The 24,511-nt window shown below is 40.1% G+C and overlaps 2 protein-coding genes across 2 annotated transcripts; one reads left to right on the forward strand and one right to left on the reverse strand.

Moving 5' to 3' along the window:
- The first annotated feature begins 1,160 nt into the window (after positions 1-1,160).
- Positions 1,161-18,562, forward strand: LOC103698392 (hexokinase-2-like). The gene is made up of 9 exons (XM_039125382.1): positions 1,161-1,999; positions 8,718-8,868; positions 8,965-9,147; positions 10,555-10,629; positions 10,814-10,969; positions 11,180-11,278; positions 11,364-11,494; positions 17,660-17,741; positions 17,846-18,562. Exons 1-9 carry the CDS (start codon positions 1,728-1,730, stop codon positions 18,200-18,202), a joined length of 1,506 nt encoding a protein of 501 aa, XP_038981310.1. The 5' UTR covers positions 1,161-1,727; the 3' UTR covers positions 18,203-18,562.
- Positions 18,563-19,656: 1,094 nt separating this feature from the next.
- LOC103698393 (receptor-like protein kinase HSL1) lies at positions 19,657-23,973 on the reverse strand. The gene is made up of 2 exons (XM_039125381.1): positions 21,239-23,973; positions 19,657-20,544 (listed from the first exon to the last, which is right to left on the reverse strand). Exons 1-2 carry the CDS (start codon positions 23,886-23,888, stop codon positions 20,099-20,101), a joined length of 3,096 nt encoding a protein of 1,031 aa, XP_038981309.1. The 5' UTR covers positions 23,889-23,973; the 3' UTR covers positions 19,657-20,098.
- Positions 23,974-24,511: the final 538 nt, after the last annotated feature.

Genomic DNA, 24,511 nt, shown 5'->3' on the forward strand with positions numbered 1-24,511 from the left:
CGCGAAGCAAGAACGGTTTCGGCTCGTTGATACCGCTTGGCTGGCCCACAGTTGGGGCCTGTTCGCTAATCGACCGCCCATATAATTTTGTTTCTTCGGACCGTGCTCTCCCAGATTCCCATCAACTGGACCACACGTTGAAATAATAAACTCCATCATCTGCCGCTCATCGCTCGTCCCCGGAAAACTTCAGTGGGTGCTGAAATTTAGTACAGTGTATTGCTTCGTGGCCCATCTCGTTTTCCAAATGACAGTGTATTGCTTTGCAGGGAACGAGACATTCACAAGTAGCCAAGTCTGGCTCAGAACGAAATCGGTAATAGTGCTGGGCCTTGAATTTTTCCTGGGATTGTGCTTGCAAATTTAAAAAACGGGAGGAATGTAATAAACCGGTTATCGATCGTGTCCTTTTTTATATATTTTTGGTGCAATATAAATCTTATCTGGTACAATATAAACCTTATCCGCTGGGCCTTGTATTTTGCCAAATACGGTGCCTGCCAATGAAAAAAAACAGGGGAATTAATTACAAAAAAGCAGAGGAATTTAATAAACCGCTGTCCTTTCCCCTTTTTTGGTTACGGTATCAACCTTATCCTTCTCATATGTCAGGATAAACGTCACATGGACCCAGAATAACGCATGCCATTAACGCTCGCTTATAAGGCTAGAAGTTTGTTACAGTTATCATGTAAGGAGTTTTTCGTCACTCTCTATCCTTGGCAATGCGGGCGGTTTCTACTTCTGTTTTGAGTTTCCACTTCCTTTGACGCTCGTCTCATCGTAACTACTAGATCCTCGCCACGTGGATCTCACGAATAGTAACATACACGTGGCAAGCAAGGCTCAGGTCTCGTCTGCGGGGCACCGATGGCCGATGCCCTACCGCTATTCCCAGGAAACGAGTTGACTCCTCAATCATCCTCCGCGTTTTGTCGTCGTATCCGATCATAATTACTAAAACACCCATACCTTATGGCGTAACTATCAGACCGCCCCTCGGCCCCGGGGAAGCGTCTGATGACCAAATTGCGATGATTATTTCGTGGTCCGTGTGAAATTGTAACCGTTGGATTTCTCGTATCAAATCAAGTGGGTGACAACCTTCCCCATCTGTTCAAAAATCATGGGCATTCTAATAAAGCACTTGAAGAAAAATTTCCGGAAGTACATGCTTCCTATGTAATAAACTGGAGCGGGGTTCGACGATCTTGGATGAGTTCTTGCTTCCCCTCCGAAGGGCTCTCTCTCGTTCAAATCGTCGCGATCCCAAAGGGTCGGAATCACGGCTCGGAGATATCTTCCTCCCTCTCTCTCTCTCTCTCTCTCTTTCTCTCTCTCCCTCTCCCTCACTCCCAAACCCCACGGCGCCGGATCTCTCGATCCCCCTACTCTAAATCCCTCCTCCTCTGAATCTCCACATCTCCATTTGATCTCAGAGGCTCCGGCGATCCCTCTCCCTCTCTGATCATCGGCGATCGGCGGTGGAAAGAAGGAATTTCGAACCTCAAGAACAGAAGCAAAGAGCTCCAAGCCGACGGGGGTTTCTCGTCTTCATCCGTTCAAGAAAGTAGACAGGGGGGAGGAGAAGAAAGCAGAAGAGAGAATTCGAGGCCCTAATTTCTTGGATCGTGTGGGAAGCTAGGGTCTTGGTAGATCTGGTTAGCACTCTACTTAAGATTTTCTTGCTTTCTTTGTTTTTGGAGGGATTTTGGGGAGAGGCGAGGATGGGGAAGGTGGCGGTGGGAGCGACGGTTATGTGCGCGGCGGCAGCATGTGCAGTGGCGGTGCTGGTGGTGCGGCACAGGATGCAGAGCTCCGGGCGGTGGGCGCGGGCGGTGGCGATACTGAAGGAACTGGAGGAGAAGTGCGCCACGCCGATCGGGAAGCTGAGGCAGGTGGCGGATGCGATGACGGTGGAGATGCACGCCGGGCTTGCGTCGGAGGGCGGGAGCAATCTCAAGATGCTCATCAGCTACGTCGATAACCTCCCCACCGGGTACGGGCTATCGTTTCTTTGCCCACCTATTCTTTTTTTATTACGGATGTGCATATTATAGTGGGTGCCATGATTAAATCCGCTCGGGCTATGAGTTTGATTCTTGAGATACTCTTCCTCTTACCATTACTTAAATGTGATATTAGTCGGAAGTTTGTTTTCTTTTGATTTAAATAAATTTTTAATAGTGTCTTATGAATGTGGATTTTAACGTAGTTTAATTTTAAATTTTGATTTTGAATATATAGTATTTTTTTTCTCGCGTAGTTTTTTTTTTCCTGTTTCTTGGGTTGATATGTGAAACGGAAGGTTTTCTTTAAAAAAAAGATGTTCTAGAATTACCAGTCAAGAAGATATGCTTTACGTTGCTCTTCCCCCAATTTTTCCTTTCTCATGAACACTACATTTTTTTTCTCTTTTTAAGCCTTCTTTTCTTCTTTTTCTTTTTGGGTTTGGGTGTCTTAATTCGTTTTTACCACTCATTCCCATCTTCATGTATGTAAAGATTGTTTGATGATTTTTTTTAGTATTCGTTCTTAGTATTGAAAAGATTTTTCTTTGTATGCTGTGGATGTTTCTTTTTCCTTTCTTGTGGTTGTTTATTGGTGTAGCTTAAAGAATGTTCCCCACGTGGATTTCTTTTCGTTTTGGTTTCTTCTGTCAAAATTCATCTTTTTATTTTGGAGTCCCTACTTTGATGATTTTTCCGTTCCTTTTCAATGGAGTCCCTACTTTGATTATATTTTGTCCCTTTTCCATGAATCTCTTTCTTTGCTTTTCTTGTTCCTGAAAACGTTTGCTGGATCTGGAACTCTAATTTTCCTCCGGCTTGATGGCCCTTGTTTTGTATGATATCATGGGCATGGGTTCTGTGATGGTGTAGATGAGGGGTGTTGTACTCCTTTTCAATAAGAAACAAAAAGAAACAAACTGTTTTCACATTACCACAGTCGGCAACTAACTTAAAGTTTTGCAAGGTGCATTTCCCCTCTTTGAGTAGAATAAATTTTATATTTGCAGCCAGTCGTGAATTGGTAATCATAAAAATATGCGTTTTATCTTCTCTATGAATATCAAGTGAAATTATCTGGTTGTCATGTCGCTCTTTTCTTCCCTGGTTATGGGTTATTTCATATGTCAATAATAGATGGAAGCAATTCTATTGCAAGGATATCTCTTGGTTGTTGGCTATAATCCAAATTTGGCTGGTGGGAAAATAGTTCTTGAACTTTGATGTACTTTAGGATTTTATGCAGTAGGATTGTTGTTAATTTTCTTTGTTTATTTTATCTAACCTTTGGTTTATGCAGTTAGCTTTATGATTAGCTCGTGGTTTATAACATCTAATTCTTTTGGACAGTTACCAAGGCGTATTAATCATGGCCTTTAATTCGGTCGCTGGATATGGAACAAAATCTTATCAACTTAGAATTTTGTTTAGAGACCGTGGATCACACTTATACAAATAGTTGCTGAGTTAGTATGACAGAAAAAATATCTAGAGTCAATTAATAGATGCATTATAAATATAGGTAGACAGTGGCACCAAGACTAAATGCTTTCACCTAAAACCTCAATCTGGTGAGCTTCATTTTTTTTGGTAACTATGAGTTTCTTTAAACTACAAATCTTGTGCTAAGTTGTCAGGTCTACAAACAATGGCTTCACACATGTTCTCTGCTTTAGACCTTACCATCATCACCACTTCTACATCCTGTTGATAATATTTTGCAACTGACCTTTGATGCTTGAAGTAAATGTCCCATAATGCTGTAGAAAATTTGTCGTTTTATGAGGGAAAGGGGCATGCCATATAACAAAAGAATGATGCTTTACATGCTTTTACTATTATTTTTGCAAATAATTTCTTTTTTCTCTCAATAAAACTTTTTTCTTCTCATACAAGGGGTTTATTGTTTAAATGTTTTAATATTGATCTGGTCTGTTGGCTTATAAAATGTTATAAGGGATGAATTAATTCCTCAAATCAAATTGTGTTTCTTTCTCTTCATTTAGACTCTTTCATGTCTAGGATAATTTAGAGCAATAACACCTTAATTCCACAATCTTAAACTTCATAATCAGCAATATGGTTCTCCATACTTGCCAAAATGGCATGCTAGTTTTACATTGCAAGCCATCTTCTTCAATAACAGCCATAATGTTGGGATTTTTCTGAGTGGAATAATCTGAGCCCAATCGCCCCCTTGTGGTTCGCTGGCGCCATGTGGCTTACGGGGGCCACATGGTGGCATCGGGCTTGACCGCCCAGCCTGCCGATGCGCTTACGTGGCGTATTGCGAAGTCTCTCCTATCCACCTATCGCTTAGTACGGGGCTCTGCGCTACCGTTGATAGCCGTGGGAGGTGTCCTCCAGTGGTCAGCCTTGGCTTAAGAAAATAAAGTAACGCCTTCACTAACAGCAATTGCTTTTGGTGTAATAGTAAGCGCTTGATCCAACAAGTGGTATTAGAGTGAGGTTGTAGGTTCGAACCCCCATGATGTCGTTTGGGGGGGGGGATTGTTGGGATTTTTCCGAGTGGAATAATCTGAGCCCAATTGCCCCCTTGTGGTTCGTTGGCACCATGTGGCTTATGGGGGCCACGTGGTGGCATCGGGCTTGACCGCCCAGCCTGCCGATGCGCTTATGTAGCGTATTGCGAAGCCCCTCCTGTCCACCTGTCGCTTGGTATGGGGCTCTGCGCTGCCGTTGATAGCCGTGGGGGATGTCCTGCAGTGGTCAGCCTTGGCTTAAGGAAATAAAGTAGCACCTTCACTAACAGCAATTGCTTTTGGTGTAATAGTAAGCGCTTGATCCTACACATAACCATAACAGTGAAGCCTTGTGCCCAACTATTTGGAGCTGGCTTTATGGATTCTCATTTTCCAAGCGTATTCCTATGCAGGATGTTATTTCAAGCTTTTTCATATTCTTTTTTGACACCTTCCATTCATGTTATGTTAGGTTCTCTCTTTTTCTTACATCATTTATAGTACGGGTAGCAATCGGATCAGGTCGGGTCAGATATGGGTTGGGTTCGATGCGGATTGGATCAAAATTCATCAACCCAGATTCGACATGTTTATTAAACAAGTTAAAATTTCAAATCTGAATTTGACATGTTTATTAAACAGATAATCCGACCCGACATAACCCATTTAATAAACAGATTAAATGGGTTAGACGGGTTTTTAACAAGTTAAATGGATTTAAACAGGTTAAATAGGTTAAACAGGCTAAGTGGTCGGATTAAACAGGTCAGAAACAGGTTAAGTAGGTTTCAAATAGGTTAAACAAGATTTAAACAGATTAAACAGGTCGGGTTATAATCCGACCAATTATTAAACTGGTCAAAATAGGTTAAATGGGTCAAACGTTTAAACTTGAACCTAACCCATTTAATAAACAAATTTAGATGGGTTGACTCACTTACGACCTAAATTCGTTTATGTCAAACCCTTAAAGCGGGTCGGGTTGACGGGTTGGGTCATAAATTTTTACCCCTAATTTATAGTATATTAAAGTATACCTCTTTTTTAGAAACCCTGAGATCGTCATAGTAGATCGCTTGTGTCATCCTAATAAATTCTCCATCAGTTTGTGCTTAATTTGCAACATTATTATATCTCTTTTAAGTTTTAATATACTCATTTCCCACTCTATTGTTCATAATTTTACTATACATCCATCCCAATGTACTTATTTCTATTACATTCTAAGACATAAACGTGTACCATATTATTATTATCATGTAAAATTTTCCTTAAGTCTTGAAACTTCAGAATCATTTAGAGAGTTGATCTTCTTTGCCAAGAGTCTATCATAACACATTTAGCAGGTTATGCCTGAATCCAAAAGTAGCCTTCATAGATGGGCTAAGGCTTGTCGTTAGGGTGTTTGCTTATAGTTTACTTGAGCACCTTAACTCATGCTGTCATGTTTAACACACAAGTCATATATGTCTACTATGTCTGCTTTTACCTGCATCTCACTCATTTTGTTCTTTACAACCACTGGAAATGCCCCAATCTTAGTCTAATCTTGGGAACAACATCTCAAAGTAAAAGTGATTGCTTGGTAATAGTAGTTTTTCTTTTTCCTGATTTGTATGCTCTCTAGTCTTTTTAATAATTTCTAAACAATATAAAGGCCTAGTGTGTAAGTCAGGTAGGTCAAATGAGTTTTAGGCTAATTCAGTCCTAAGTGATCAGTAAACTATGCTGACCTAACCTAATCTGATGCATTGACTGATTGTATCATGCCTGTAACTGCCATTCATGCTGAGATTTTATTGTGACCATATGCGATTAACAACAGTACAGCTTGTAGTTCTGATTAAATTTCAAAAATGGGCAAACAAACTTCAGTTGGCAAAGCATTTATTACAAACATGGCAGATCAGATTGAGTTGGTGAAGATTTTATCATAGTCTTGGCTTAACCTGAAATCGGATTGAAGTTTGCCAACTCAAACCTGAATTACATATTGTTCTATCCTGGTCCAAGTTATGGTTAAGTTGAACCATTTTCTGGTTGTGTATATCAAAGTTGCATCATCCCTATTAGGTATTCATATTATGATAATTTGAGATCAATGAAACTGGAAGTTGTTTTATAATCTGACTTGAATGTCTATTTTTGCTTTATCATCTATAAATATGCCATATTGCCATTAGTCTAGCTCATCTCTACGGCAATACATGACATACTCTGAGGAGATAAGTTGGCCTTCTTCAATATTTGTACTGTTGAATGGATATGAATCATCTGATATTAAAGGTTGAATAGTTGTGCATCAAGTATTTATATGGATCGACAAATGAAGATCTTTCCTCGTTCATATGTTAGTACCTTGGAAGAATATGAACTAATGGTAGTCCTATGCATGATGGGTAGTTAGCCATATGTTTATATCCAAGAGGTATATGATGTAAGGTGTATTCCAGTTTGTATTATTAAGGTTATGTTTGTGGTGAACTGATGCCAAATATCTTCCTTTCAATTATGAAAAGAAGTTATACTAGGCTAAGCCCTTCTATTTGGGGTTTGCGTGGGGTTTTGGATTTTATGCAAGAGTAGAATTCTGTTATCTGTATCTATGTAAGATTGTACCAGAGTTGCTAGTTGTGACATGTTTAATGGAATTGTCGCTGTTAGTTTAGCAGATTAATATCTATATAAGGAAAGAGCAGTGTTAGGTTGTAAGATGGATAAAGAAAATGGTTTCTAATGAAGTCTTCTACATGTTGGACCTGTAATAGGACTTTCATTTTAGAAAACAAATAAAAAGCAAAAAGAGGAGTCAAACATGATTTTCTGAGTAAATCTTTATTAATGCATTAAGTTATTTATTTATGTGGGGGCCACTTAAGTGGGGGAAAAATGGCCCTTGACAATCCCAAGTTAATCTACATATTAAGGGGAAGTGCCTAGAGGAAAGATTATCAGATTTATATCTTAATGTACCATTCAGACCTCCCAAAGTTCTATGCAACTTATGCCTCGATTTTATGTTGTGTTGGCAAGCTTTGGCTTCTCATTTTGGTTACCTAAGGGTCCTAAACCCTTGTAAGCTCTGATGGATGTTGATAAAAACTATAAAGATTTTGAGCCTATGTCTGAGCCCAAGATAATAGGAGACACAATTGACTTGAACCTTGTTCCGATTTCAACCTAAGATGATTCTGAGATTGTGCTTGAATCAATTATTGTTCTTTTGTTTCCAGCTGGCTTACATGAGAGATTTCTCGAATTATCTCATGTTCTTATGTTCTTCTATGTGAAACCTCTTTTTGGCTCATTATTAGGAAGTATAGTGTTCTATGGTTTACACTGGGTATGCTAGTATAATCCCTGATGAATGTTAGTTTAAGATGCTTAAATGTGAGGCCAGTACTTATTTAAATAGAGGGTGTGTTTGAAGGTCCCTGATAAATGCCTGTGTATCGCATATATGGTGAGATGAAAATAAAGAGATCAATATTGCTTTAGCATGTGGAGTGGGGGTGAGTTGGAGGCTTCCTTTTCTTCATTTTGAACACATGCATTCCTAGTTGTTTTTATGCTGGTCTTTATATCATATAAATGCATCTGCACAGATGACCTATAATTTGGTTTGCTGCCACCCTAAACCAAGAGAATGGATAATTTTTATGCCAATAATGTCAGAAATGTTGGTTTCTTTTGGATGCGTAGGTTGTGCCTCTTACCACAAGCTGCTTCCAAAAATACTTCCTTCCATGAAAATAAATGTCCTTGCAGAGGAGATAATGGCAGGAAGAAGGCAATGAGGAGAGTAAATTTTTTATGCTCAAAACTGGAATTTATAGATCCAATGTCACATTCAGTAAAAATTTATGATACATGTATAGGGTGTACTCAATGTGTACGAGCCTGCCCAACAGATGTATTGGAAATGATACCTTGGGACGGATGTAAAGCTAAGCAAATTGCTTCCGCACCAAGAACCGAGGACTGTAGCAGAGTTGAACACTTGATTTTATGTCAGAAGTGATATTTGTAAGATCTATATATGTATACATGCATGTGCATGTATGTCACAAACATGTGCTAGCTGTTTCTTTTAGCTAGTAGATTGCATTAATGATTGCTCACCGCTGAATCAAACATGCCTGTACAAAACTAATATCATGGATGTGTTGCTAAAATAATGTGAACCATTTTTTTATCAAATATTTAAAATGTTGTATTTTCACAGGGATGAGACAGGATTGTTTTATGCATTGGACCTTGGGGGAACCAACTTCCGTGTGCTACGCGTACAATTGGGAGGAAAGGAAGGCCATGTTGTCAAGCAAGAAGTTGAAGAAGTTTCCATTCCACCTAGTTTGATGGTTGGAAGCTCCAATGTAAGTGAAGAGCCTGGTGTTGTGTGTTTGACTCTTCTTTATTCTGAAATATTTAAGTCTGCTTCTAAGCTTGGTTAATTTCAATTCTGCTTTCAGGAACTATTTGACTTCATTGCTGCAGAATTAGCAAAGTTTGTTGCTTCAGAAGGTGAAGAATTTCACCTTCCTGCGGGTAGGCAGCGAGAACTTGGTTTTACTTTCTCTTTCCCAGTGAACCAGACTTCGATCTCATCAGGCACTCTTATTAAGTGGACGAAGGGTTTTTCCATTGATGGCACGGTACATTCTGGTTTCTCTTTTCCTGTTTGAACTAAATGACATTATGATTTAGTTTTGTTATCTTATGATTTACATGCAGCTAGTCGAGAAGGTTCATGAATATGGCTAATGCTACTGGTTTATCAGGGTCCATGCATGGGATATACAATACTATAATCTTATCAAAAAATCATATTCCTGGATTTGGATTTTAAGGAGTTGTTTGTTGTTCGGTCATTTTGGAGGTTACGACATCTTCCTCTGGCAAACAGGATTTCTCACATTCTTTTGACACCTTACAACAAATTTTTGAGCCTATTTGATCTTTCTCAACCTTCATGTTGCTCACAGTTATTTCTTCATTGTAGTTTCATTTCATTATTTCTTATACATACCATAATCATGAAGTGCAATTTCTTACGCATTCTCGATTGTGAACATATACTCTTTGTTTTCTTTTCTAGTTGACAGTCATCAACAAGAGTCATCTCATATAAGATGTGGTTAATGAGTATTATTAAGTTTTTCTCCACTTTTTGAAAAAATAGTCCAACACCGTTTACTAATTTTCTTGTATTCAAAATTTTGCCCCAAGCGCTCCTCAGCATTTCAATTTGTTCTATGCTTACTCTTTGTCTAGTCACTTTTTCTATTTCTTCCTCAGCTATGTTAGTTTTTCTAGCACTTTGAAATTTTGCTACACTTTCTCATCAGAATTTTCATTTTTACTATGTGTATTTGAGACCTCTGCAATCTGCACTTTCTTTATTGCTTTACATTTCATTGTCGGCTTTGCTGATGTTATGTCAGGTTTTTCTTTTAGTTGGTATTGACATTCAAGTTGCTGTGCTTACTACAGACAGCACTGCATTTAAATATCTATTGGTTAAGATTTTGGTTCTGTGTAGGAATATATAGTTCAAAGGTAAACCTTCGTGTTATGTAATGTTTTTTTGAGGTTACTTTTTATTGCTTTTACTTGATTGTAAGGCAAATTAGTTTATTAACAATTTTTTATTTAATAATCATTCAATGAGATATAGAGTAGAAATGATACAATATGCCTTACATATAATCACTTTTGAATAGTTAGTTTTCATTACTATTAAAATGATCTTTCTCCTGAGCTTATTGGTTGTGCCCTGGTGTGATGTATGCCATCTCCTTAGGAGTAGTTTATGACAATAGTCCATATTCCATGCCAGTTCTTTTCTTAGGAGTGTCCCGAAGGTATTACAGATCATGTCAATGAAGAGCACCACTCTGTAAAGCTTAAATATTTCATTTAATTTGTATCAAAGATAGCAAGGTTCATATAGCCCCACAACCAATTGAGCAGATGGTTCAGATATTATCATTTTTTGCTGAACTTTCTTTTAGACCATAATATGTTTTGACTGGACCTTTTCCATATTCTTCCAAAGCCAGGTTGGGGAAGATGTGGTGGCTGAGTTGACCAAGGCCATGGAAGGGCAAGGCCTTGATATGCGAGTTTCAGCACTGGTATGTTACTGCCTTTAAATTTTACAATGATAAGCTTTTGAACCGAGGCATTTTTTTTCTTCTCTCTTTTCTTTTTGGGTATTCTCAAAACGTGAAAAAGTATTCTTCAATTTGTTGGCTTCTTTTTTCATCTGAAAGGTGAAGATAGTGCAAATTTGGGACACAGCTGATGGTTTTATTTTAGGTAAACGACACAATCGGGACATTAGCAGGGGGCAGGTACCATGATAATGATGTGGTTGCTGCTGTCATACTGGGTACTGGAACAAATGCAGCATATGTAGAGCATGCACATGCAATTCCCAAATGGCATGGACTTTTACCAAAATCAGGAGAGATGGTTAGCAAAATTTCTGTTGCATGTTTCCTTTGTCATTTTGAAACTACTTGTGGAAGGCAAGTATGAGAGGTCATTGAAAAAATAAAAATTTGAGTAATGTTAAGCTTCTGATTAAACTAATAGCAAGAAAGAATCTATGTGCCTCATATAAATGGGCCAAGGAATGTTTGTGTTGTCAACCATATGTGAGGCATGTGCATTGTCCTGTAGGTTATCAACATGGAATGGGGAAATTTCAAGTCGTCTCATCTTCCTATTACAGAATATGATCAAGCATTAGATCTTGAAAGTCTGAATAGTGGTGAACAGGTAATTTCTTCATCCTTTTCTTTGAGGAGTGTAAAAAAGTTGTTGGTTGTTCAGATTTATATGTAACTTATTTTGTTATCCCCAGATCTTTGAGAAGTTAATCTCAGGAATGTACTTGGGAGAACTTGTACGAAGAGTCCTGTTGAAGATGGCTGAAGAAGCTGCCTTGTTTGGAGACAGCGTTCCACCAAAACTTGAAATTCAATTTATACTACGGTATGCTTTCATTTGTCAATGGCTATTGTCAATGGCTACTTTTAGAATACTATTCTATTTTGCATACTATCATTTAAGCAAGTAGTGTTGATTATCACTGGAAGTTAGATTATAGTGAAATGCATCCTAAAGCATAGTCAAGTCTAGTTTCGTATTCTTAATAATATCTGATAGAAAAATGCTTGTTTCTGCCTGATTTTTCTTCTTGTCCATATCAAATGCGCTTGTAGGCAACTAAGGGTGGCATTGGAAGCATATCACTTGCTAATCTGATCCAGAACATACCTGAAGTATTAGGTCTGGATCTTGTATGCCGTATCGATGAGTTATTTGGTTGGGTTCAGGTCCCGGAATTAGATCAAAAACCTTACGAGATTCGGTTTTAACACAGCCACACTCATATTTGAAGAGCCAATGATCTGACTGGCTTTGAGATGATAATGAACACATGTCTTTGGTATTGGTGATGAATGGAATATTGGCAACTAGCCTCGGTTCAACTTGTCTTGTTTGGAACTATTTACTGTCTCATCTGATTATTTCTTTTGTTCTTTTATTCAGTTCTTTATCTAGGTATTTAGAAAGAGGCCCTACAATTTTTTGCATGCATGCTGCTTTGGTGGCCTGGTCATAGTGTCGTGGGGCTTGAATAAAAGACCTATCCATTCTTTTCCACTAATGTGAATCTCAGTGCTGTCTTGAAGACTAAAGATCAAAAATTCATGTTAAACTATTTTGGATATTTCAAACCTCCCAATTTCATTGGCTTACGAAGCATAGTAAAAAAGCCTTCTGAATTGGCTTCAAACAACCTAAGGAAATATTATATAACAAATGAATATCCAATAATAAAATTGATCAATTATTTTGTATGGATATAGTTTGGCCAGTTGAATTTAGATGGTCTGGAAATTAGGAATACTATTTGGATTTGGGCATAGATAGGGATTATCTAAAAACTTGCAATGTGTCATTATAGATTTGTTATTTCTCTTGGAAACTATATCATGTTCTATCTTGTTAAGCTTATTAATAGGTATCAAGGCCAAACAATCTGACTCAATATTGTTTATATACTTTCAGTTTTCGCCCAATTAATTTTGATTTCTAGTGTTATCTTTGCTAGAGACATTCTCCGATGAGATTGAGAGCATGCTTCTTTTACCAAATGATATCATTTCATGGATCTTGAACCGTAGGTTTCTGCAAATGCACTAGAAGGAACAATCTCTTTATAGCTTTTCTATTGGTTGAGATCTTTGAGTGCTTAGGGGCCAGGAGCCATGGATCTATGACTGTGGAAACTAGTCCACAAATTGAGGTGTTATGCAAGTTGATGACTCGATGAAGAGGAGGCATATATGGGGATTATTTATTAGATATCATTACAAGGCAATGTTATTTTGTGTAAAAGAACATTGTTATTTATATTTAGTGGTCATTCGTGTGCATGAAGATGTGCATGCATAGAGAGAGAAGACAAAGATAGAGAGTGGATTTGGAATAAATAGTGAAAGGACTCGAGTTATTACTATAAAGCATCTATAGATTTTTTTAATGAAAGGATTCCATTTTTCTCTGCATATAATATTGCTCCCTTCCTATGGATGCACATGTATTATATCATGAATGGATACTATCTTTTTGGCTTAAGTATGTTAAATCTTTTCAACTTTTGATGGATAAATGGCCTGTTCCTAGTCCAGTCCTTGATGGGAGCATTAAAGGAGATTTTAAAGGGGAAAAAATCATGGCCTTGATTTGTATATTCTTATATAGATAGAAGTTTTTTTGAACACTTTTGTGGTTTTAGTAGTCATCGTTCAACAAGGCAGTCACTCAACATAGATGGTTCCTGGCATACAGGACATAAAAGACCCCCTAGTCATGATTTACAATTAGGTTCTACCTTTAATTATTTGTTTAATTCTAACTTCTAATTGATCACTCATCATATAGTAGAGTTGCCTAATGCATTGACTTAATTGTTGAGCATATTTGCTTTAGATGATTAGTTATAATTATTGAATAATTTATTTGAAAATAATATTAAATTACTAGTAGATATGTCATGTTACATTGCAGTAGATTGATTAGTCAATGAAAGTGTTTGCATCATTTCCTATTTTCTAGCTAACTTCTTATATATATGAAATTTTTTAAAATTTACGAAACAATCCTCTTAGGTGCTTGCTCAAGTGCAGCTTAATCTGAGTACTGTGTTGTCCCCTGGCCAACTAGGTAAAACATTCATCAGTTAGATATTTGTTTAAACCTACTCTCAAGCATGTGGGAGGACCCATTTGACAGGGGGTAATGGGGGTGCATGTCAAAGGAAAATTTAGGAAAAAATGTTGATATGCTTGCACTTGTTGGTGTTTTAATCCCACTTACAATGCATTTTTCGTAGTCTTAGTTGTTGTCAATGAGTCCACTTAAATGATGCCTTAGATTATTGCAATATTATAGCTTTTAAAGATACATATATTGGGAAATATTATGTGGAGGGTGAGTCCTGACGCAATGGTAAGGCTGCTCTATTGATACTGGAGATTATGGGTTCAAAATATAGAAACAATCTCTCTGCACATGGGAGTAAGGTTGCATACATCGACCCTCTCCCAACCCCACTTTTATGTGAATGGTCATCTTTGATTTTCCCTTAAAGCTTTCGGTCTTTGTACACATGGAAAAGATTATTTTGCCCTGTTAGCATCATAACCCACCATTTTTGTGCACTTACACTAATGCGAACAATCAATGAAGTGTATATCACTCATTTGTAAAAGCATTACTTCTCCCTGATATCACATAATACGCCCCACTTTTATTTTTATATTTCTCCTTTGATACCACACAATAAGTCCCATATTTATTAATGTGTTTCCTCCTGATACCACTTTCTCAAGAGTGACTCTGACCCCACGACTCGCTCCTCCCAACATCCCAAGCCACTATGATCCCGCCTCCCCCCACCTCCAAAAGAAGCCTCCAACCATGATCAAAGACCATGACCAATGGTGTCGTCGGTAGCCGTGGTGGAGTTGGAGGGGGCTCAGACTCCCATACCCTCTTTTGACATTGTACTCTTATTGTGGAACTTTAAATTGTGGAGTAGAGATGCAGATTTTAATCCTTTCTCATATTGGTATTTTAGTTAGATATTATTGTTTGATTCATATGAGTACTAGGTTGATGAGAAGATTCTATTTCTCGAATGGAGTTTCCCCTTTATGACCCTTTCCTTGTTAGGAATTGGAATGCACAATTATGGTTACTAGGCAGGTTAATGGGAAGTAGACTTCTCAATTTATGGAATTTGACATTTTTGTTATAGGCTAAATTGGATAATGGGTCTTTCCATCTACACATTAAAGATTAAAAAGAGAAAAGAACAAGAATGAAGAAAGGAAGGAAAGTTGGAAGCCTGGTGTTGATGAAATCTTTGGTGGAGTCTTGATTTAGGTTTATAGATGCAGTTTTTTAAGGATTTGAGAAGGGATGTCCATGGATTTTTGTATGAAAGAAACAAGGACAATGGAGACGAGCCGGATTATCTGTAGTGAGACCCCAATAGAACCTTGACTCTCTTGCCACTTCTTGACGACTCCCTTACCCACTTCCTGGTCCATGATATAGAAAATAACTCCTATGGCAAGTGGCAGTTTTGGCAGAGGCAAATCACATGATATGTCTAGGAGAGCAATGTGTTCAATGCTGGAAATATAGCAGAAACAAAGAAAGGACTCCGGTCTTGACAAGGCAATGGGGCTCAAAAGCCTGCCTGTGACAACCGAGCCAAGGCTGTGGACAAAGATCTTGCAATGGGATATGTCATGGTCGGCAATGGTGTGAATGCAGGTGAGGTTGGCGATTTCGAGGAGGATGTCGATGAGCTAGTCCTTGGTGTAAGGCTTAAGAAGGCAGTCACAGGAGGGCAGAGTGGAGTTCAACCCCTTTGAAATCTACCATGGCTATTGGAAGCACCAGCACCAAAAAGGACAGGGTCATGGTCTTGGTCATGGTTGGGAGGTTCTTCTGGAGGCGACTAGAGCAGGAAAGGTGGTGGTGGCCTTGTTTTGAGGAGGGGGGTGGGGTTGGTGTCGCGCTCAGAAAAGAAGTGGGATCAGAGAGGAAACGCAATAATAAATATAGGGCCCATTTTGTCATCTTGGAGAGGAAATACAGTAATAAAATGGGGCCCATCATTTGGTATCAGATAGAATTTGATGAGATGGGTGTTATTACAATCTGTCGGCATTCCCAGCTCATATTACCTCCCACATCAGATACATGTGCGAAAATGGTAGGTTACAATGCCAAGGAGCAAAATGATCTCCACCGGATACCGAAAATGCTTGGGATGACCAAAGATGTTGATTTTCAGCATTGACAACAGAATTGCTATTAGTGTTTTGCAATTACACACATGGGCACACTCATCATACTACTGGTAGTATTGTTTGCACCAAATTTTCTGAAAATTTTTCAGGTCCACATTCTAATGTTCCTTAGTGAACCTAATGGAATTAGTTTTGTTATCCTGATTTTTTTAATTAGTTTCCCTAAATAGAAGCTCCAGCGTCTAGGTGTCTCGGAAGCCACATTTTTTGGATGATGTGTATTTAAGAACTTCCTGGAATCCTACCTGTGATGTGTGGGACATGATATAGGTGGTTCTCATCTGGAAGTACTGTAGTTGAGGGACTTACTTTTAACAGGCATGTTAATTTTTGTTATATGATTTGGTCAGCACATGTATCCATTATTGTACATATGATGTAAATGCACAAGCTAGGGCAAACACTACGTGTATTATCGTGCTATATGGTATATGTGGAAATAGTTGGCAAGGATCTTATAATTTAGCAGTGATGATAAGGTCCATCTGTTATAATCGCATAATCACACATTGTAGTCAGAAACCATGTTACCTATACGAGTAAGTTGATTTATTCATTGTGAGTTCATGTATAGTGATTAGTGTGTTCTCTGTTAAAGCAATTATGTAGGTAGCATCATAAATCACCATATATTTTGACTTTCAGACAACATAGCAGAACTAGCTAGATAGATACATACATATATATGGTTGTATATGTATGTTCAACTAATCAGTTCGACTTGATGGCAGGCTCTCAAGCTTGTTCAAGTATGAACAGACCATAGGCTCTCAATAATAGGTATACTTCTTCTGGATTTGGCCCAACAAAGAATTGTTTAGCCTGTTAAACTTGGAAATGAGCCAAGCTCGAATCTTTATATCTAAGCTTGAGCTTGAGCTCCCCTTTGAAGTGACGGGTCAAACTCAGGCTACCTGAAGTTAAGCACAGTTCACCACATTTGCATCTGTACTAGTGAGCTTCTTTCCCAGAGTTTCTTTGCTGGAGGAAAGGTACAGAAATTCACTCATGTCTTCGAGAATGTTGTTTCCATGAGATAGAAGGATGTTTCTCACATTATTGGATTAGAGACTTTGCACAAATATTGCGATGTGCACAATGCAATAGTGATTGGATCACAAACCTGTCCAGGAAAAGCCTTCAGCACCGGTAGATTGTGACCTGCCCCCTTTGAATGATTTTTTTTTTATTTTTCCTGATTATTTTTTTTATTTTCCTGACTAGTTTATCGCTCTTGTTTAATGTTCTAACATGTAGTATCTCTTCTTGAAAGTCCCAAATTTGGTACCATAAGTTTGGAGCTTTGTTCTTGGATATAAAATTGGATGCAGAGATGGAAAATATAATGGCTTGACAAGTTTTGTATCACTCTATGCAGCACATATACTGTGTATGTGTGTGTGTATTATGTATATATTGTCATGTTCCAAATTTGTCTACATACCTTGTCGTGGTCTGTTTTCTTTTGGAAGTGCACATGGTAATCCTTGCATTGAATCAGTTTGATCATGCCACTAGAAAGTAATCAACAAATTTGTTTGTGTAGTCTGAACTGTGAAAGGTACTATGCCTGTTGGTTGAACTTATGTTGTTACTCTGCCATTTCTTAAAATTCACAGTGAACCCTTTGGTTGGTAGAATTGCTCCACCTTTCCTTGTTATTGTGGCAATATCTTTTGTTGTATATTTTAGTGGATATTTATGTCACATGCTGTTATGGTATTGGCTTATCACAAACAAAATTGGGACTTGAGATATGCAGGACTCCAGTCATGTCAGCCATGCATCATGACACATCATCTGATCTCAGAGTTGTTGGGACTAAACTAAAAGAAATTTTAGGGGTATGTTACCTTTACTTCTGTGTAATATAAATTCTTCCTGACAGCATATGTCATCAGAATGTGATGTTCTTTTACAAATCTTTGTTCTTTTCTTTGAATTCCAGATATCTAATACCTCCTTAAAAACAAGAAAACTGGTTGTCGAGGTTTGTGACATCATCGCCAAACGTGGGGCCCGTCTGGCTGCTGCCGGAATACTGGGCATCTTGAAGAAGCAGGGGCGGGACGGTGGTGCAGCAAGGGATGGAGGTGACATGCAGAGGACGGTGATTGCTATGGACGGTGGGCTTTACGAGCATTACACTATATTTAGCAATTGCTTGGAAACCACGCTCAGAGAGATGATCGGAGAAGAGGCTGCAGCTTCTATTGTCATCAAGCTTGCCACCGACGGATCAGGCATTGGAGCATCTCTCCTCGCTGCATCCCACTCTCAGTATCTTGAGCTTGATGAATCCTGAAGTGTCTTGTTACAAACCTAGGGGTCCTAATTTCTCTGTCCCCCCTCATTCCTCGCACCCTTCCTCTATTTTCTATGTAGGAATGCTTAATTTAACACCCTTGCGGCAGTATATAGGTATATGGTAGCGTTGAGCGAAGCAGGAGAAGTCATGCCAGTGAATAAATGCAGGGTCTGGCAGTGGGTGTGGATGATGCTGCTCCTGGCCCTGCCGTTCTTTCTTCTCTTTCCTGTAAAGTGGCCAAACCGGCAACCTTTCTTTATCTATTTTCAGTTGTTCATTACTTTTTTCCTTTTGGGGGTTTCTCCTGATGATCTAACAATAAAAGAGGGGAATTAATGAAGTCTTATTTTTCTTGGAGGAGATTGCCATTTCATTTTGCAGCTGTTACACCTTTTGAAGTTTTGGAAATCCTACGCAGAGAAGAGGCGTACCCTCTTCTGGCTGTATTTGTTCAAGCAATCTTCGAACTCAAGATCTTTGCTTTGATACCATATTGAAATCACCACTTATCCCAAAAGTTTAAGCTGATAGGATGGAGTATTTATTTATATATTTTATTTTATTTTTACAGAAAGTTGGAAGCTCAGCTGAGGCTTTTTTTTTGTCTTGTAAATTAGAAAATGGTATGCAAATCCAAGCAACAACCAGGACTCGGAATTATTAATCTTCAATAATCCAATTGGGCCTTGTTAGGCAAATGGTACTGAGGACATTATAATGGCTCTTCTTCTCGAGGGACTTGGCAGCAACTAGCATGGGGTCTATTGGAACATGGCTTTGCTTTCAGAGATCTCTCTATTCCTTCTGCTTAATTCGTCCTTTTGGAAGGGAATTTGTTAAGTGAGTCGAGCTCTTCTTATGGGCTCCTACTTTATTTTGGGGGATGGTTCTCAGATTTGCCCCTTGTTGGACGGACTGGCGGCATTCCTCTCTTGGACCTTTTCCCTAAGCTTTTTCTTTGGCCAGATTCTTTGTTATTGGATAATTGGGATATGGTTCTTCTGCTCTTGGCGAGTTAAGTTTCAGAAGGAATATTGAGCATTCTTTGGTTGCTGATTTATTTGATTTGTTAAGTTTGTCATCTTCTTACACTTCTCCTATCTTGTCAAACTTCTATTCAAAGTCACCTATCTCTAGGAAGCTCAAGGCTGATTGGCCCATTCTTGTTTTGGTTATCTGGTGGAGGATTTGGCTATCCAGAGATCAAATTATCTTCCGCAATCAGCAATTTGCTTTCAGGAACTATATTGCTGGCATCCCAAGGATTTCGAAAGAATGGGTTTCACTTCAGTGGCTCTTTCTAAAGTAACCATGGACTTGGATCACTTCTCTTCTATTTGTTTTCTTGATGGTTTTATTGCTCTGTGTATACCTTGTATTCATTTCAATATCCCCCTGGATCAGTTAAGCATGTAAGAATAGGATAATCCATAGTTAGCTGAAGCCCATTATAAGAATAAGATCTGATTTGCATTTCTCAAATAAATATTACATATGTGAAGAGTTTCTACTTAAAAGTGAAAAATATAATAGAACAATAATTCTAAAGCCATCTCACTCGAGTAATTGAAATATGTGTTTACATATATCTATGAACTGTGAAGCTCTATTATCCTGCATGATTTAAGAAAGTACACCAAGAGTTTTACTTTTTTTTAGATAACAATTATAGTAGATATTTTGTTGTGCGAGCATATAAATTTAAAACACTGTACCCTAACTGTGTTCATTCATGTATCACTAGTTCTCAAGGCATCCAAAGGACCTCTCTACTACGAGTTTCACTTAATTTGATGGTGTGAAGTGTATGCTGAAGGTTATCAACTTATCTCACTGTTGAAATCATGCCGGCGAATGCCCCATAAATGCAACTCCATCCCTAATTTCCTCACTTCACACATTGCATGCCAAGCTACCATCATCATTATCCTCGTCTCCATCGGAGGGCCTTTTACTTCTACCGCCCCTTTTGATTTGTAGAAGGGGAGCTCCATCGTACTCAACTAGGGGTTTATCCCCAAGTCCATGCATTCTTTGATACCTGTGTAATATCTCCAGCACCTCCTTCATTGTTGGTCTCGTGGAAGGCAACGTGCCCGTGCAAATGATACCAAGCTTAAGGACTGCGGCGACCTCATCCACATACGATGGGTCTCTTATATCCCGGTCTATGACATCCATCAACCTATTACCATCTTGGACGTGGCGCCAAATCCATTCTGCTAAGCTACCATGTTCTCCTCCATCATTTGCTTCTCTTCCGGTGGTTAGCTCCAGAAGAACCACTCCAAAGCTATACACATCTACCTTTTCATTCACTTTTCTTGAGTATGCACACTCTGAAAATAAAATAAACAATAATCAGAAAAAACAAAAACAAAAACAAAAACGAAACTAGAGCCATATGTCAGGCAACAGAGGTACTATAACAAAATATTAGAACCATAATTTTTCAGAATTTACCTAGTGTTTTAATTTACAATGTTTCTACTATAATAAACCAAGAATCATTCTTCCCACATTTTTATTCTATCATAGTATCCACTCACCAACTCCTGCCTTCTTAGACTGCACATTTTCTATATCAGATAAAGTTTTTGATGAAATACATCAGATAAAGTCGAGAATACAATTTTTATAATTAATATTTAGACTGCTAATCATATCATTTAAGTGAAAGTTAAATACGAAGGTTGCCAAGCCTTGTTGCTTACAATACAGTATTATAATTAACAAGACATAAGTATATGGTTCAAGCAACATATGATTAGGGTAGCAGCCGTACGCAAGATAAAAGAAACATGTTACATGATACTAATTGTAGCACCTAAACCTTGATCCAAAGTAAAATAGCAAACCAAAGTTCATTTTTCATAAAACCTGTTATTCTTTTTAGAAATGAATGCACTTCATCATAATAGTTTCTCTTCCTCATTAGATGATCCCAAGAAAGGACTGTGAATTGCATGGATTAATGCTAAAGGAGAATATATATTCTATGTCAGTAAATAGAATATATATATATATCCTTACCTGGAGCCATGTATCCAAAAGAACCTGCTATGGCCGATGTTGTGTCGAGCTCGCCAGACTCGGCCACCATCCGGGCCAGACCAAAATCGGCAATCCGAGCTCTGCACTCCGAATCCAATAATATGTTGCTGCACTTCACATCCCGATGTACTATCGGGGGCGAGCAATCATGATGCATGTAGCACAATCCCTGTGCTGCCCCAACAGCAATCCTTAGCCTAGCTGGCCAATCCAACGGTCGTGGACGACTCTCTAATCCACCTCGGACTATCGACGCAGCCTCCACCCCCCGCTTCATGTGGAGCCACCGATCCAAGCTACCATTCCCCATGTACTCGTACACCAAGAGCTTCGAATCAACGCTCGAGATGCAGCAGAGCAGCTTGACGATGTTTGTATGCCTGATCGAACTCAAGATCTCGACCTCTGATTGAAACTCCTTTTCCAATTTGGACTCCAATTTTCTGCTGTTCCAGATCTTTTTAACGGCCACGATCTCTCTTGCACGATTTCCGAGGTGGATCTTGTAAACCTTTCCAGACCCGCCGCTCCCGATGAGGTTATCCTCCGTCATCCCTCGGAGGATGGTGGATTCCGTGAAATCCAACGACTGGAAAGAGGTCAGCTTCCACTTGGCAAGATCGTCGCCATCTTTTCTCCACCGGCGGTCCCAGATCAGGAGCATGCCGAAACCGGCAGCGATCACGAAGATTAGTATACCGAGGACGATGAACATGATCTGCACACCTCGGGACAACCCATTTGACCCGCGCGATCCTTGTTTGCAGGATCGGACGTTCAGGAGCAGGTCAGATGCGCAAAGTCGCGGATTGGAGAGGAAGCTCTGATCGTATGCTGGGTTCTGGAGCGAAATCGGGATCTCGCCGGAGAGTTGGTTGGAGGAGAGATTGAGAGCGTTGAGCCTGAGGTTACCGATCGCCGTCGGAATCACGCCGGAGAGCTGGTTTGCCGAGAGGTCGAGGGTGTCCAGCACCGGCAGCGACCCGATCGATGCGGGGATTTCCCCGGTGAGCTGGTTGTGGCTGAGATTGAGCGCGGTGAGCGCTTTCAGCGTCGATATCGCCGGCGGGATCTCACCGGAGATCTCGTTCCCTCCGAGTGATAGAGTCTGGAGCTGGGAGAGTCCGGTCATGCTCGTCGGGATCTCGCCGGAGAACGAGTTGTTGTCCGCCAAGAAGACCAAAATATTCCCCGCCGACGACGGGAGATTGCCGGAGAATCGGTTGTTCCCCATCTCCAGCCGGGTGAGATTCCATGGCAGCTTGTCCGGCAAGGTGCCGGAGAGGGCGTTGTCGTGCATGACCACCGTCGTGAGGTTAACCGCCGAGGACCAGATCCCCGCGGGGAAGTCGCCGGAGAATCTGTTTCTTTGGATCATGATGTTGCTGAGGGTGGAGCAGTTGCCGAGAGACGCCGGCAGGTTGCCAGTGAGGTTGTTGTCAGATACGATGATCGAGGACAGAGCTCCACCGGCGCAGAGATTCTCCGGCAGCTTACCGGAGATCATGTTGTCATCGACCTCAACATTCCACAGCGGGCAGTATTTCCCCAGTTGTGGCGGTAGAACCCCGGTGAGACTGTTGTTGAAGAGCCGGAGGTCGGTCAGCGCCGGGAGGAGGCCGATGCTCGGAGGGATCTCGCCGGAAAACCGGTTGTAGTACATCAAGAGGACGGAGAGTTTCCGAAGCTTGCCGAATTCCTCCGGGATGGATCCATTCAATTGATTCATGGAGACGTCCAGCCCTTCCAGTTCTAACGCACCGATCGCTCCATCGATCTTGATCTCTCCAGCAAGATTGTTTTTATACAAATATAGGAACTGCAAGTTCTTTAAATTCCAGATTCCGGCGGGTATGCTTCCACTGAGGGAGTTCTCCGATAGGTCCAATTGGTACATCTGCGTCAATTCTCCGATGAACTCAGGGATCTCGCTCTTCAAGTTAGTCTGGGTCATCCACAAGTAGCTCAGCTTGGTCAATCTGCGGAAAGTTGGAGGGATCGTTGTCGGCGCGAAGGGATTATATGCAAGCCATAGGGTCTGGAGGTTTGAGAGGTTGCCGAGCTCAGCTGGGAAGGACACATTGAAGAGGTTGTTATTGAGAGCGAGATATTCGATCATCGCCGGGAGCCGGCCGATGGAGCGGGGAATGTCTCCTGTGAGGTTATTGGCGGAGAGGATGAGGGTGGTGAGACGGGGAGAGAGACGGTAGATATCGGAGGGGATGACGCCGACGAAGTAGTTTTGGGAGAGGTCGAGGTACTGGAGTTTGGAGCAGTTGTAGAGGGACTTGGGAAAGGAGGTGGTGATGTAGTTGGAACTGAGGTCGAGAAAGGAGAGACTTCTCAGCTCGCAGATGGTGGCGGGGATAGGTTGGCTGATGTTTTGGCTGACGAGTGTGATATTGGTGACAGAGCCATTAGCGGAGCATCCGATTCCGGTCCAGGTGCAGTGGTTGGCGGAGGTGGAGTTGTTCCAAGACTCGAGAGCCGAGGGATTTCTCCAGTCCTTCTTGATCTGGAGGAGAATCTGCCTTTCTCCGTCAGTTGTTGCCGGCTGGGATGCGGCTTCAGAGTAGAAGGATACCATGATGAGCAAAAGGAGAGAAGAAGAGATGGCAGTTGCCGCCATTTTTGGCGCTCGGGCTGAGGCGGCCGCCCAGAGTGGTTGGGTTCGCGGGCTTTTGTGGAGAGAAGGGGCTTGGACGTCTGCTTCTTTTTTTTCTTTTTTTCTTTTTTTTAAAAACAAAGGCGCACATACAATATATATGGCCAATAAAATTAGAAAATAAAAAACTAACTACAATCTCCGGCATATATCCACTGTCTATGCAGACAAAATCTGCAGAGTGGTGAGCCGCAAAGAAACCAACCCAATCAGCAGCATCATTTATCTTCTTGCAAACATGCTTGGCCTAGTGGGAGTGGCACTCTCCAGCAATCTACGAATCTCATGGATCAGCAGCCAATCCTCAGCTATATGTCTCCGACTCCGGATCCACTCAATCATCGTAGCCGAAATACCTTCAAAAATGATGTGGTTCGCGCCCAATATCCATCTTGCATAAAAGATACTCTTTCAGACAGCTCTAAGCTCGGCGTACACAATTGATGAGTCGAAGATCCGCCGACCTTGCTGCAACTAATATAGCGTTGTGATAACAAATGACGAATTTCATGCCTCTATAACTTTGATTTTCGATTATGCTGCTATCGAAATTTATCATAAAAAAGTCAAACGATAAGGCCACTTGT

This window comes from Phoenix dactylifera, chromosome 4 (assembly GCF_009389715.1).
Source record: "Phoenix dactylifera cultivar Barhee BC4 chromosome 4, palm_55x_up_171113_PBpolish2nd_filt_p, whole genome shotgun sequence".
Taxonomy (NCBI): Eukaryota; Viridiplantae; Streptophyta; class Magnoliopsida; order Arecales; family Arecaceae; genus Phoenix; species Phoenix dactylifera.

Excerpts from the sequence above, each read along its gene's own strand:
- LOC103698392 (XM_039125382.1), top strand. The coding sequence starts at position 1,728 with ATGGGGAAGGTGGCGGTGGGAGCGACGGTTATGTGCGCGGCGGCAGCA. Across the intron at positions 2,000-8,717 it reads GTCGATAACCTCCCCACCGG|GGATGAGACAGGATTGTTTT; the intron begins GTACGGGCTATC and ends GTATTTTCACAG. Across the intron at positions 17,742-17,845 it reads AACTAAAAGAAATTTTAGGG|ATATCTAATACCTCCTTAAA; the intron begins GTATGTTACCTT and ends TTTGAATTCCAG.
- LOC103698393 (XM_039125381.1), bottom strand. The coding sequence starts at position 23,888 with ATGGCGGCAACTGCCATCTCTTCTTCTCTCCTTTTGCTCATCATGGTA. Across the intron at positions 20,545-21,238 it reads TTTTGGATACATGGCTCCAG|AGTGTGCATACTCAAGAAAA; the intron begins GTAAGGATATAT and ends TTTTATTTTCAG.